The 11,841-nt window shown below is 40.5% G+C and overlaps 1 protein-coding gene and 1 long non-coding RNA gene across 4 annotated transcripts; both read left to right on the plus strand.

Annotated features, from left to right (window-relative positions):
- The first annotated feature begins 3,611 nt into the window (after positions 1–3,611).
- On the plus strand, positions 3,612–11,018 carry KCNJ8 (potassium inwardly rectifying channel subfamily J member 8). 3 transcript variants are annotated; one of them, XM_059404792.1, is made up of 4 exons: positions 3,612–3,633; positions 3,958–4,096; positions 4,934–5,375; positions 9,346–11,018. In XM_059404792.1, the coding sequence occupies exons 3-4, from the start codon at positions 5,002–5,004 to the stop codon at positions 10,244–10,246; spliced, it is 1,275 nt and encodes a 424-aa protein (XP_059260775.1). In that variant the 5' UTR covers positions 3,612–3,633; positions 3,958–4,096; positions 4,934–5,001; the 3' UTR covers positions 10,247–11,018. The 3 variants fall into 3 exon arrangements, with proteins under 3 accessions (XP_059260775.1, XP_059260776.1, XP_059260774.1); XM_059404793.1 differs by lacking the exon at positions 3,612–3,633 and adding an exon at positions 3,658–3,796; XM_059404791.1 differs by lacking the exon at positions 3,612–3,633 and adding an exon at positions 3,690–3,751.
- LOC132019573 (uncharacterized) lies at positions 4,203–11,018 on the plus strand. Its single transcript, XR_009404807.1, has 2 exons — positions 4,203–4,374; positions 10,728–11,018. It is a non-coding gene; the product is annotated as an uncharacterized LOC132019573 (long non-coding RNA).
- Positions 11,019–11,841: the final 823 nt, after the last annotated feature.

Raw genomic sequence — 11,841 nt, forward strand, 5'->3', positions numbered from 1 at the left:
GCATACCGAGCAAATAGACCAACCGTTATTTGGGCTGCTAACATGAATCGTTTCCATTGTCATTTTGAAGACTTTCCAAATTCTTACGTCTAATATGGCTCAGGAAGTCCAAGAGTTCGAAATTCACAAGTCTAGTCAGAGGCAAGGTCATTAAATGCCAGGACTTCACTCTTTATCTAGAGAATACTTTCAAGGACTACACAGATTTGTACTAGATGATCAAAGCAGCAGACAATTGGAAAAAGCATCAGCCTAATACTTTCTCCACTTGTTTGAAGGCACCTGACAAACTTTGTTTTTAGGAGAACGGGAATTGCAGAAATGTCTTTATCCACAAACAAAACGCTCATACGGTCTAGAAGGAAATTAACAGATGTTTACTTAACAGTGAACAGATATCCTTGAATTGCTTCCCAATTGCACACATTTCCCTGGTATGCAACATAAACAGATTCTAACAGAATTCTTAAAGTCTTATAGTCAAGAAAATCATAAGATTTTAATAGTTTAGCTCTGTTCTACCTTTCTTACTGGTCTCCTCAAGAGTGATGCACAAATTAGTCTTCACTCTTAAAAGAACAAATGGGTAAATTATAGAACAGTTAAGAAAACACATGTAACTTTTAGTGGGTGGTAGCAAAATAGTGATTAAATAAGTAGACCAATAAAATAAACCTTAAGTAGTGAACATGTTCTTAAAAAATTAATTGAGGGACACCTGAGTGGCTCAGCTGGTTAAGTGGCTGCCTTCGGCTCGGGTCATGATCCCAGCGTGCTGGGATGGAGTCCCACATCGGGCTCCTTGCTCAGCAGGGAGCCTGCTTCTCCCTCTGCCTCTTCCTGCCTCTCTGCCTGCTTGTGCTCACTCTTGCTCCTCTCTCTGACAAATAAATAAATAAAATCTTTAAAAAAAATAAAAAATTAATTGATTTCCTGAACAAATTTCTCAAGGTAAATTTAAATGTTCACATTTGGGCCATAATATGAGAAAAGGAAGACCGATAGTGAGAGTAATTTATATCAATCAATAATAAATAGTTGACCCTTGACCAACTTGAAGGTTAGGAGTGCTGACCCCACACGCAGTTGAAAATTCATGTATAACTTTTGACTCCCCCCCCAAAAATTTACTAATCATTTAACTTCAATGGGAAGCCTCAGGGATGACATAAGCAAGTATGTTACGATGTATTTTGTATGTTAAATGCATTATATACTGTATTCTTACAATAAAGTAAACTAGAGAAAAGAAGCCTTTATTAAGAAAATCACAAGGACTGATGTAATGAGCACAGGGTATTATACAAGACTGATGAATCACTGAACTCTACCTCTGAAACTAATAATACATTATATTAATTAATTGAATTTAAATTTTTTTTTAATTTTTTAAAAACCCAGAAAATCACAAAGAAGAGAGAACATTTATAGTACCATACTGTATTTATTGAAAACAATCTGCCCAGAACTGGACCCACGCAGTTCAAACCCACGTTGTTCAAGGGTCCCCCCTGTCACAATAAATACCACAGTCAGCTCTGATTCTTCTCCCTCCCATTGACTGATTCTGTGTAACATTCCTTTTGTATATATTTGCTTATTAGCCCCAGACCTCATTCCTTCTCTAATTAATATAATAGTTTCCAGTATCCCCTTCTGCCAATCACAGAGTTCTGGAGCCCAAGGAACTCTACTCAGAAACGCAATTCCAAAGCCCCTGCTTCCTGACCAGTCCTACTAAATCAGACTTAACGTTGTCTACCTACTGAAAACTGCCCACCCCCCCAACTCCTTTGTTGAGCATTTAAGGCCCTCTATGCATTTATTTTCAAGTCCCTGACATGGTTTTCAGTCTTACCTTTTCCTTGCATTGGTCCAAAGTATTTCTTCAGCACTTCTGTCATTTGATCTGTGATCAGCCAGAAGCTTAGGACACAAAGATAAAGAAGCTGGAGGCTTGCCCTCCAGCAGCCCTCAGACTCTTGGGGGGTGAGTGGTGGAGGGGACAAGTACATGAAAAATACATGTGTTGAGAAGAGTGGCGACAGAGGCTGCCCAGGCAACCCTGGACTCAGGCGTCCAGTCTGGCCATCTTATTGACCTTGTTTCGTCAATGTTAATTCTTTCAGTTCTGCGCTAAGACGTGGCCCACTCTGGCCAGTACTCCACAGTTTCGTCCCTGATGTTTCCTTTCTGTAGAACGGCCTTTTTTGGTTTTCTGCATACCCCAAATATATCTGGCGGGAAGGCCGCATCAGATGTCAACTAATCCATGAAGCTTTCCTTATTGTCTTTGTCTTAATCTCTCTCATTTGAATTCCTAAGGCACTTGGTTTGTAGTTCCCTTTCTCATTCTAATCACATCCTTGCTTGTATTGTAGTTCATTATCCAAGTCTTGTTTCTTTTACTACAACTGTCTGCCTTTTCAGAACAGCAACTATGATTTTATATACAGAAACCTAGAAAAGGAAAAAAAAACCACCCTTCACAAAAGAGTGAAAAGGTGTTCAATGAACCTTCCCCAAGCTAAAAGAATACGGAATAAATTGTACACTAAACTCAATTGTAAAACAGAACAATGAGGGGATTAACTATACAAATCGATCCCCACACACTTAGAGTAAATCTACTACATAAATTACTGTAAAAATTAATGTCAGTAGAGATGAGAGCTGCCACTAACAGAGAGCAACCTGGGCTGAAAGGGGTTAAGCAGATCTATCCACAATGGGAAAAAATTCTTCATTGCCTTTATTAAAGACTAATTTTAGGTCTTTTGGTAATTAAATGAACACACTGTTTATGCTCCATACGCTATCTGCCCTGAGTCTTGGAAAATACGTGAAATTTCCAAGAATTAAAGTTTCCATTAACACAAGTGCCAAATCAGGAGGACTGACCTGTGGGAGAAAGCACATTTGTCTTTCCTGGAGCCTATTCAAAAAACTATAGAAAGATATTTACTATATAACCTTTCTTGTGCGCAATTGCTGAATGTTTAATCATTCAGGCCATCTAGACAAGATCAGGAAACTGCAAGATTTCAGAAAGTAATCAAGTACAGAAGAATGACCATTTGAGTTCTAAAGTGTTGACAGCGATCCCTTTTGGGGGAAAACTTTCTCATTGGAAGAAACCTCGGCTTTTTTTGTTTTTTGTTTGTTTGTTTGTTTGTTTTTTGTTTGTTTGTTTGTTTTTCTTTTCCTCTTTCTTCTTTCTTTTCGGAGGCGGGGGTTGGGGTGGTCGTTGCATGCCAGTGTGTGTGTGTGCGCGCGCGCTTCCTTGGTTAATTCCCTCAGAATTAGCTTTGACTGGTGAAGAAACACTTTACTTAGAGTGGGTTCCAAACCTCTTCCACCTGCATAAGATCCACTAGATGGAAATTTAATGTAAATTAGTGTGTGCACACAGCTTGAACACCTTGGAAAACTGTTTTCTGAGCCCTATATCTGGTTTTATTCAATCTTAAGCAGCCCAGTGATCTACCCAGATTACAAAATAAAAAATAAATTCTCTTTACGTCAGTGAACTTGGACTCTAAGTTCTCTCTCCTGAGCAGGGAGCCTTTTAAAGACGCGCGAGCACGCTGGCAGCTGGGGGTCGCAGCTCCTGGGAAAGAGCTAGTTCCACAGGTCCCGCCCTCCGCACCCTCTCCTTGCCCCTCCCTCTGGCCGGCTCCCCACCTCCACGGGATGCGCCTTCTCCCACTCCCCTCCCGCCGCCACCTCGCCGACTTCAGCTGCCTCGGAGGTCTCGCACGCGTCAAAGCCGGAACTGGGAGGCTGATTTGTGGAGGTCCTCTCCCCTCTCCCCCCGGCCCCTCCTCCGTCCAGAGCGAGGGCCCCGGGAGCAGAGCCGAGTAGGGGGAGGGGAAGATCCACACCCATCCCCCTTCCTCTAGCCCTCCCGCGTTCAGATGCAATTGCACCTTTTATTATTTTAACTCTTCTCTCTAGGACGCGCGGCCCCCGGATCTGTCCCTCCGGCGTCCGCGGTCCCTGCGCCCGCGCGCCGGGATGGGAAAGCGAGGGACCTGCCCGAGGTCGGCCGGCGTGTGCGGGGAGGTGCAGCTGGCGCGCCCGCTGCTCAGAGTCTGTAAGTTTCAACGCTCCTCCCGGGGAGGGGAGGGGGAGGCTGTTCGCATCCCGGCAAATGCTTTAAAATGCCAAACACAGCAGAGGTTTACAGTGTTGAATGGACTTTCCGGGGCACACTCTTAACCCCATCTGCAGCTCGCGGGCTGATGTCCGGGCTTTTCCTGCAGCTTCTGCGTTTGATCCCTTCCACTGTAAAGTTTTCAGTTTATACTATTATGAATTCCACTGGGAATTCATAATTTTTTAAATGCAATTCATACTTCTTTAAAACTTAAGGTACTTCATCATTTTCAAGTTACGGAGCACATCGCTTCTTATTATTATTATTTTGTCAAATTTCACTAAGCATGTTATTTATACTGCGCAAGAGGCAACGGCCTTTTCTTTGCGTACTTCTAAAAATAACGGAGGAAGAATTTACTCTTTACTTTTCGTATTACTATATTGTCTAAATAATAAATGGCTCGTGATACCCAGCTGGCTTTAATTTTCATCATAGACGCCGCGTGTTTGTATTTTTGCACTCGTCTATAGACGCGGTTAATCTCAGGAGTAGTGTTGAGCCTGCTGTTTACAGGAAGGCTCCTGGTTTTGTTTAACTCAGGCTATGCCCATATGTGTTCAAAACGATAAGGAAAATTGGAACGGTTCCGATTCAGACCAAATAACTTCCCCGCGATCCCGGAACTCAAGCACAAACTAGATTCGTGTTTAGAGTAGTAAAGGCATACCTTAGTTTGCATGTCACCTGGCACGTATAGCCACATCCTTGAGTGCAAGAACTGAAGAGGTGAAGTGGAGGAGGGGAAGGTTTTAAATCGTTTCCCTTCTGCAGGAGGACTTTCCGAGGGAAGGAGAGGCAGGTTCGAGACAGGTGAATAGGCTGGCTATGGTGACGGGACGATGTTGGCCAGAAAGAGCATCATCCCCGAGGAGTATGTGCTGGCGCGCATCGCCGCGGAGAATCTACGCAAGCCGCGCGTGCGAGACCGCCTCCCCAAAGCCCGCTTCATCGCCAAGAGTGGGGCGTGCAACCTGGCGCACAAGAACATCCGTGAGCAAGGACGGTTCCTGCAGGACATCTTCACTACCTTGGTGGACCTGAAGTGGCGCCACACGCTGGTCATCTTCACCATGTCGTTCCTCTGCAGCTGGCTGCTCTTCGCCATCATGTGGTGGCTGGTGGCCTTCGCCCATGGGGACATCTACGCTTACATGGAGAAAAGTGGAACGGAGAAAGGTGGTTTGGAGTCCACGGTGTGTGTGACTAATGTCAGGTAAGAATGCAGTGGGATGAAGCAGGGACTGAAAGCTGGATAGAAAGAAATACTAAACTGCCCTTTCTCCCCTAGCACAGTCCTTTTGTTGAAAGCGAAATAAAGCACTTACTTTAGTACCTTCAGCCACGAAGAAGGAAAAAAAAAAATCCTAATCTAAAACAATAAGAATCTTTAAATGCAGCTTTATGGATGAGGAAGCTCTGAAAATGTGGACTTCCGATTTCTCTGGTTAACTTTAAAAATACTGTATCAGTAATTTAAAGAATGGTTGTGATGCAAAGGATTCCACAGCGTGCTTTACTCAAAAAAAAAAAAAAAAACAAAAAAAAAAACACCCATTCAGTTTTCAGTGCGGTGGTGGGTTGGGGGGGGAGCTGCTGTCCATAGTTCTGGTGTCCACAAGTCAATATATCTGATCGACAAAAATATTGTGCAAATTTTAGTAATATTTTCCCCAGACTTCTCTTACCCGTGACATTTTCAGAAATCCTGAGGAAAATGGGAACAACTGGTGTAGAGGTATCCTAGATTAAAAATCCATTAAAAAAATGAAATAAATAGATATAAGCCCTTCTTTAGCAAGATTATCTTAAATATTTGGTTGCTTGCATTGGATTAAAAATTTTTAAAAAGTTATGCTAAGATGTAGAACTAGAAAAAAAATAGTTTTTAGTGGAAATTGGTCCAAGGTTTTCATGGAGATTATAGAGAAGTGACTTAATGTTGTGGTTTTCTTTACAAGTTTTAATAGAATAGGAAAAAGTCCTCAGACTGCCTAACGTTTGCTTCTTTCTCTTATGTTGTGTTCCAAAAGTAAGTAGAATGAATTTGATTTCAGTCATTCTCACATTTTCACAGGGCCTAAGAACATTTAGTTGGGGTGATCTGTCTTTTAATTTGTTTTGTTTGAAGACAGAAAGAGCTCATTTATATCAACTGCATAAATATTCACTCTGAAGCGAAACAATGCTAATAATACTGGAAACTCTGCCAGAATATTTTCCAAGTACTATTCCAGATTCACATAGTGTACAAAGCGAAGCAAGTTGAGCAAGCACTATTCTGCCAGGCAACTGTAAAGCATGAGACCTTTCCTGAACCCAAAATCTTCTGAAATTAGCATACCACTGCAAGAAGCAGAAACCCAGACTGTGAACTGGTCTGTCCTTAGTATCCGCAATGCCAACGTATCAGGGAGGGGTGCAGCATTTGTGTGCCAAGATCACACATCACAGATTTCAGCTCGGATTTTGAGGAAAGAAAAATATATTTAATTGATCCATTGCCTTTATCATCAAGTAGATATTATTTTCTTGTCTTAACTTTTCACAAAATTTGTCTCCAAGAAAATATAGATGAAAAATGTTGGTGGTCATCAGCATACCAGATACAATGGAAACGATTAAAACGCTGCGTTTAACAGACATTTGTAGGCTACATATCGTTATCTATAATATTCCTCTTTAAGAAATTTATGGGCACTAATATTGGTGAATCACTTTCATATCAAGATAAATGTTTAATAAACATATGGTAGACCGTCATAAAATCAGATAAAAGAAAGAACAATGATAAGCCTCAAAAATAAATGACAGATTTTAATTACAAGACAAATATGTTGGCTTTTCCTGTGAAAGAGGAGTCATAAAGCAGTTTATTAAAGATGTATCATCAAAAGTGGCATCCTTTCCATGATTTTTTGGAAGAATTTATGGAGTGCACTGGTTGTTAAAAGCTGTTTTACTACTAGCTCTTCTTTCTTCAGATGTGTATGGAGGCACATCCATCCCTCTGATGCATTCCTGCTGGTGGGAACATTCAGTTTACTGTGAGAAATGGTGTCGCAAATATAAGGAGACAAAGTTGATCTTATTAGCCTGACAATTTTCACATTTCTAATTATACTTACCTAAAAAAATTTAATTGACATCTTTTAAGATTAAAATCTTACTAATTTTGTTTTAATGTTATGATATTATTTGTGCTTTAAGCTCAGTGTGCAGCTTAATCATAACAAACCATATATGATACAATTTTTTCACCAAAAATATAGAAATAAAAATCTCCAGTCTCTCCCAAAGGGAATTTAAAAGATGCCTAATAATGTTTCTTATTATTTGTATTTTCTTTCAGAAGTTCACTGTCCCACCATTTTATCGAAATTAGACACACCTTATTGTGGACAGTTACTCACCGGGATGTCCAAATAACATTTTACCATTCTCATTTTAGGATGGCTCACTTTCCCTTTCCTGTGGATGACTTTTCCAAAATGAGTCAGAAAATAAACCACTGTATCTCTTCTTACTCAGCCTAACTCCCTCTGTAGCAGAACAAACGAGCAACAGAACACTTTCATCTTTTGAGGGCATGACAGGTGTCCATGAAAGACTAGGTCTTGCTACCATAGAATGTTTAGAATTAAATTCACTTGTAAAAGAAACAATATGTCAAACATGTAACATAAAAAATATGTAAAATAAGGCACTTGAATAGTCGCTCAATCCATTAAAACGAAATGTCTGGGAATATTTATCTCCAGGCTGTTCCCTGAAGTATATAGACCTTATTAGAAATCAGCATTGGGTCTGAGCCCCTCCTCTGGGGTCCATCCTTATTCTTCCCCAAGTTTTTGGATCATATAACACATCTGTGTAGCTAGTGCAAAAAGCAATCATTGTGGTTTTCCATTAATCTTTTTAGCAACAAAAGGGGTTAAAAGGCAATTGTTACACTCCCCTTAAAAGTTAATCAAGAGAATCATTTATGCTTACCCCTCATGGTGTTGCACAAAAGTGCAGTGTGTGTACTTGGTACTCAAATGTTTAAGCATTTTGCTCACTCGTTGTGCATGGCATTAATGGATAAACAATATGGATAGCCTACGTATGGTTAATCTTCTGTAAAATTAGAGAAGTTTGAAATTGGCATGGGGCAAACACAGGATTACCCTGTTTTTGTTAAGAAGTCACAGCCATATAGGATATGTAGTTAAGTGAATAAATTAATCTTAAGAATAACCAAATGTGGTGCATCTTAAGCATTCACCTGAGAGCTCTTCAAAAGTCTTATCCAGGTCGACCTTGGACCTACCAAATCAGTGTTTACATTGAGCTATGTGGAAGAGATATACGACATGAAAAAGCTTCCCAAGAAAATACTGACATGTGTTCACTCTGCCTTTGCCTCTTTCAGAGCACCAAGCCAGAATTGAGAGCTTTCAAGTTCTCCTTAATTATGTGATCTTGACACAGTTACTTACTAATCTCTGCCTCAAATTTTTCCCTTAATAGCCTCAGTATTCTGTAAAATTAGAGAACAAAATGAGACAATCAATAGAAGTTTTCTTTCCAAATGGCAAAACATTAAAATATTTTTTTTTACTAAAAATACTAGTACTTTTGAATGATGTGTTTTGTACCACCTTTAGCCCTGTGCTTTCTCTGCGTAAGGTACATGGTAAGTGTTAGCCAATGAATATGATTTTAAGGGTTATAAGTAATAAAAAGTACACTTAATACTCAGGACCTTCCCATATGACTCCAGTCACTTAAACTCAAATATGCAATAAATAACAAACATCTATCTGATAAGAAGTTTCTCCAAGTAAACTATGCCACTGTGAAAGTATTTCACAAAGTAAAATACGTCCTTAAATACAAGTATGTATTTATTATTTTAACTTATTATTATAATGCTTTCATATACATAGGTCCATCATTACATGATGTAGAAAACAATAGACTGAATTCCAGAAGTCTGGAAGTAGATGCATTCCAATGAGAGAGAGGAAGAGAGAGAAAGTGCTTGTGTTCAGAATCAGGCATTTGACAAGTTAAGTTGCCAAGTCTTTCCAAAAGCGTTTAATAGCCTTTGGAGGAAGAACATGGAAAATTCAGCTTGGCATGTTAATTCATTATGCAAAATATGATCTGATGGCACCGTTTTCTGATATCATTCCTTACAGATCTTTCACTTCTGCTTTTCTCTTCTCCATTGAAGTTCAAGTGACCATCGGATTTGGAGGGAGAATGATGACGGAGGAATGTCCTCTGGCCATCACAGTCTTGATTCTCCAGAACATCGTAGGTTTGATAATCAATGCAGTCATGTTGGGCTGCATTTTCATGAAAACAGCTCAGGCCCACAGAAGGGCAGAAACCTTGATTTTCAGCCGCCACGCTGTGATTGCTGTCCGAAATGGCAAGTTGTGCTTCATGTTCCGTGTGGGCGACCTAAGGAAGAGCATGATCATTAGTGCCTCAGTGCGCATCCAGGTGGTCAAGAAGACAACCACACCCGAAGGGGAGGTGGTGCCTATTCACCAGCTGGACATACCCGTTGATAACCCAATTGAGAGTAATAACATTTTTCTGGTGGCCCCTTTGATCATCTGTCATGTGATCGACAAGCGCAGCCCCTTGTATGATATTTCAGCAACTGACCTCGCCAACCAAGACCTAGAGGTCATAGTGATTCTGGAAGGAGTGGTTGAAACTACCGGCATTACCACACAAGCAAGAACCTCCTATATCGCAGAGGAGATCCAGTGGGGCCATCGCTTTGTGTCTATTGTAACTGAGGAGGAAGGAGTGTATTCTGTGGATTACTCTAAATTTGGCAACACTGTTAAAGTAGCTGCTCCCAGGTGCAGTGCGCGAGAGCTGGATGAGAAGCCTTCCATCCTGATTCAGACCCTCCAGAAGAGTGAACTATCCCATCAAAATTCTCTGAGGAAGCGCAATTCCATGAGGAGAAACAATTCCATGAGGAGAAATAACTCCATCCGAAGAAACAACTCATCGCTCATGGTGCCCAAGGTGCAATTCATGACTCCAGAAGGAAATCAGAACACATCAGAATCATGACAGCAAGCCAACCTCAAGAAAATCTGTTATCACGTGGTGGTGGTTTGGGCAAATCACAGTCGGACTGCACCAGAGCTGGAAACCAGCAATTTGTTCTATATCTTATGCACCAAATGATACTCATATTCAAGCAACAGCGCTTTCTGTGTCACTAACCAGTAACACAAGGCGGAGGATTCATGGCTGACACTCGCCTCACACATGTGGCATCTGCAGTGACATGCTTCTGTTATGTAGAGGAAATAGTATGCTCTCCTTTCTCTCAATTCGAAACCCGAGAATTCCATTAGTAGTGATAGGCCTTGAGTACCAAAGTTGGCCAAGGAATGATTCTGATTGAAATGCATTGTACTTGAAACCACAGATCTCTCTGTTTCCATTGGTCACTCTGAATGCAAGTAGGATGGGGAGGGGAACCCCAAAAGGGTGCTGTTAACACCTCTTGTATATCAACCAATATGTTGCCTTCTCCTTTTTCCAGATTCTGTGCCTGATAAGAAGCCTGAGGCAAAAACTGCTTCTCTCTACGTGCTTCTAAACAGATTGCAGTCACTTACTTCTTCACAGTGACCTTTGCAGGTTTCTTCGTCCTCCTTGAGGCAGCCTGTTGGTGGAACTGGGCAAAGAGCTTTGGAGAAAAGCTAAGAATGTTCCTGTCTCACTTAGGACTGGATCCCCAAAAGTGACAGTTATTTCTTTTGGCTTCTCACTTCTTAAAAGTCCCCACAGGGAAATACTGTATTGAATATTTTATTAAAATATTTTCTTTGTATTCATAGTAGTTTTGTGATTTCTCTTTCACAAAATTATCAGTAGTCAAAGCTCAAGGGAAAAAAACCCAACAACATTTTTAGAGGCACGTGAAAGAGATATTAGACAGTAGTAACACCTCTCAGACCTTCCTTTCTTTGAAATTGGTTATTCCAAGGGAACTACATTTTTTTTTTTTTTTTGGTCTCATTTTGATTTTACTCACTTCCAAGATTTGAAATGTTTTCTTAGCTCTTCTACCTGAACCTGATGTATCGTGGAAATCTTATATTTTTTTCTTTGGATCTCCAACCTCCCTTCTTAAAATTCTGCTCTCTTCCTAAATTCAGGCCTGGCATATGTTGGTTTCGGGTTATCTCACTTGCTAAAGTGAGATTTTCTGTCAGAACTTGATTTCATCATCCTTAGCTCTTGTTTCTTCAGGGAAGGAGCGAGGGCACCCAGGGAAGCACTAAGTTGAGAGAATGGGGGTTTCTGCTTCTGTCTCACATAGCTGAACAACAGAAAGCTGAACCCTTCTATAACTTTTTAAACCAATCTTGGGGTTAGTATTCATTTTACTGCATTTATGAGCATTTGAAATAGGCAGGTAATCATTAATATATTCAAATCCCATCTTAAACAAATGACTCATGATTCTAACCAGATGAATGGAAATTGTTTCTCAGGTTACTGAGTTAATAATTTCTGAACAATTCTAGCCACTCTTTGAACCAGACTCATGGAACAAGCAGGTACTTGAAGCTCCCCCTGGATACCCAATACGCATTTAAAAGTGCCTAAAACCAAATGCTCCATTTCCACTAACAAAACTGACCCTTTAC

The sequence above is a fragment of the Mustela nigripes genome, chromosome 6 (assembly GCF_022355385.1).
Source record: "Mustela nigripes isolate SB6536 chromosome 6, MUSNIG.SB6536, whole genome shotgun sequence".
NCBI classification, from domain to species: Eukaryota; Metazoa; Chordata; class Mammalia; order Carnivora; family Mustelidae; genus Mustela; species Mustela nigripes.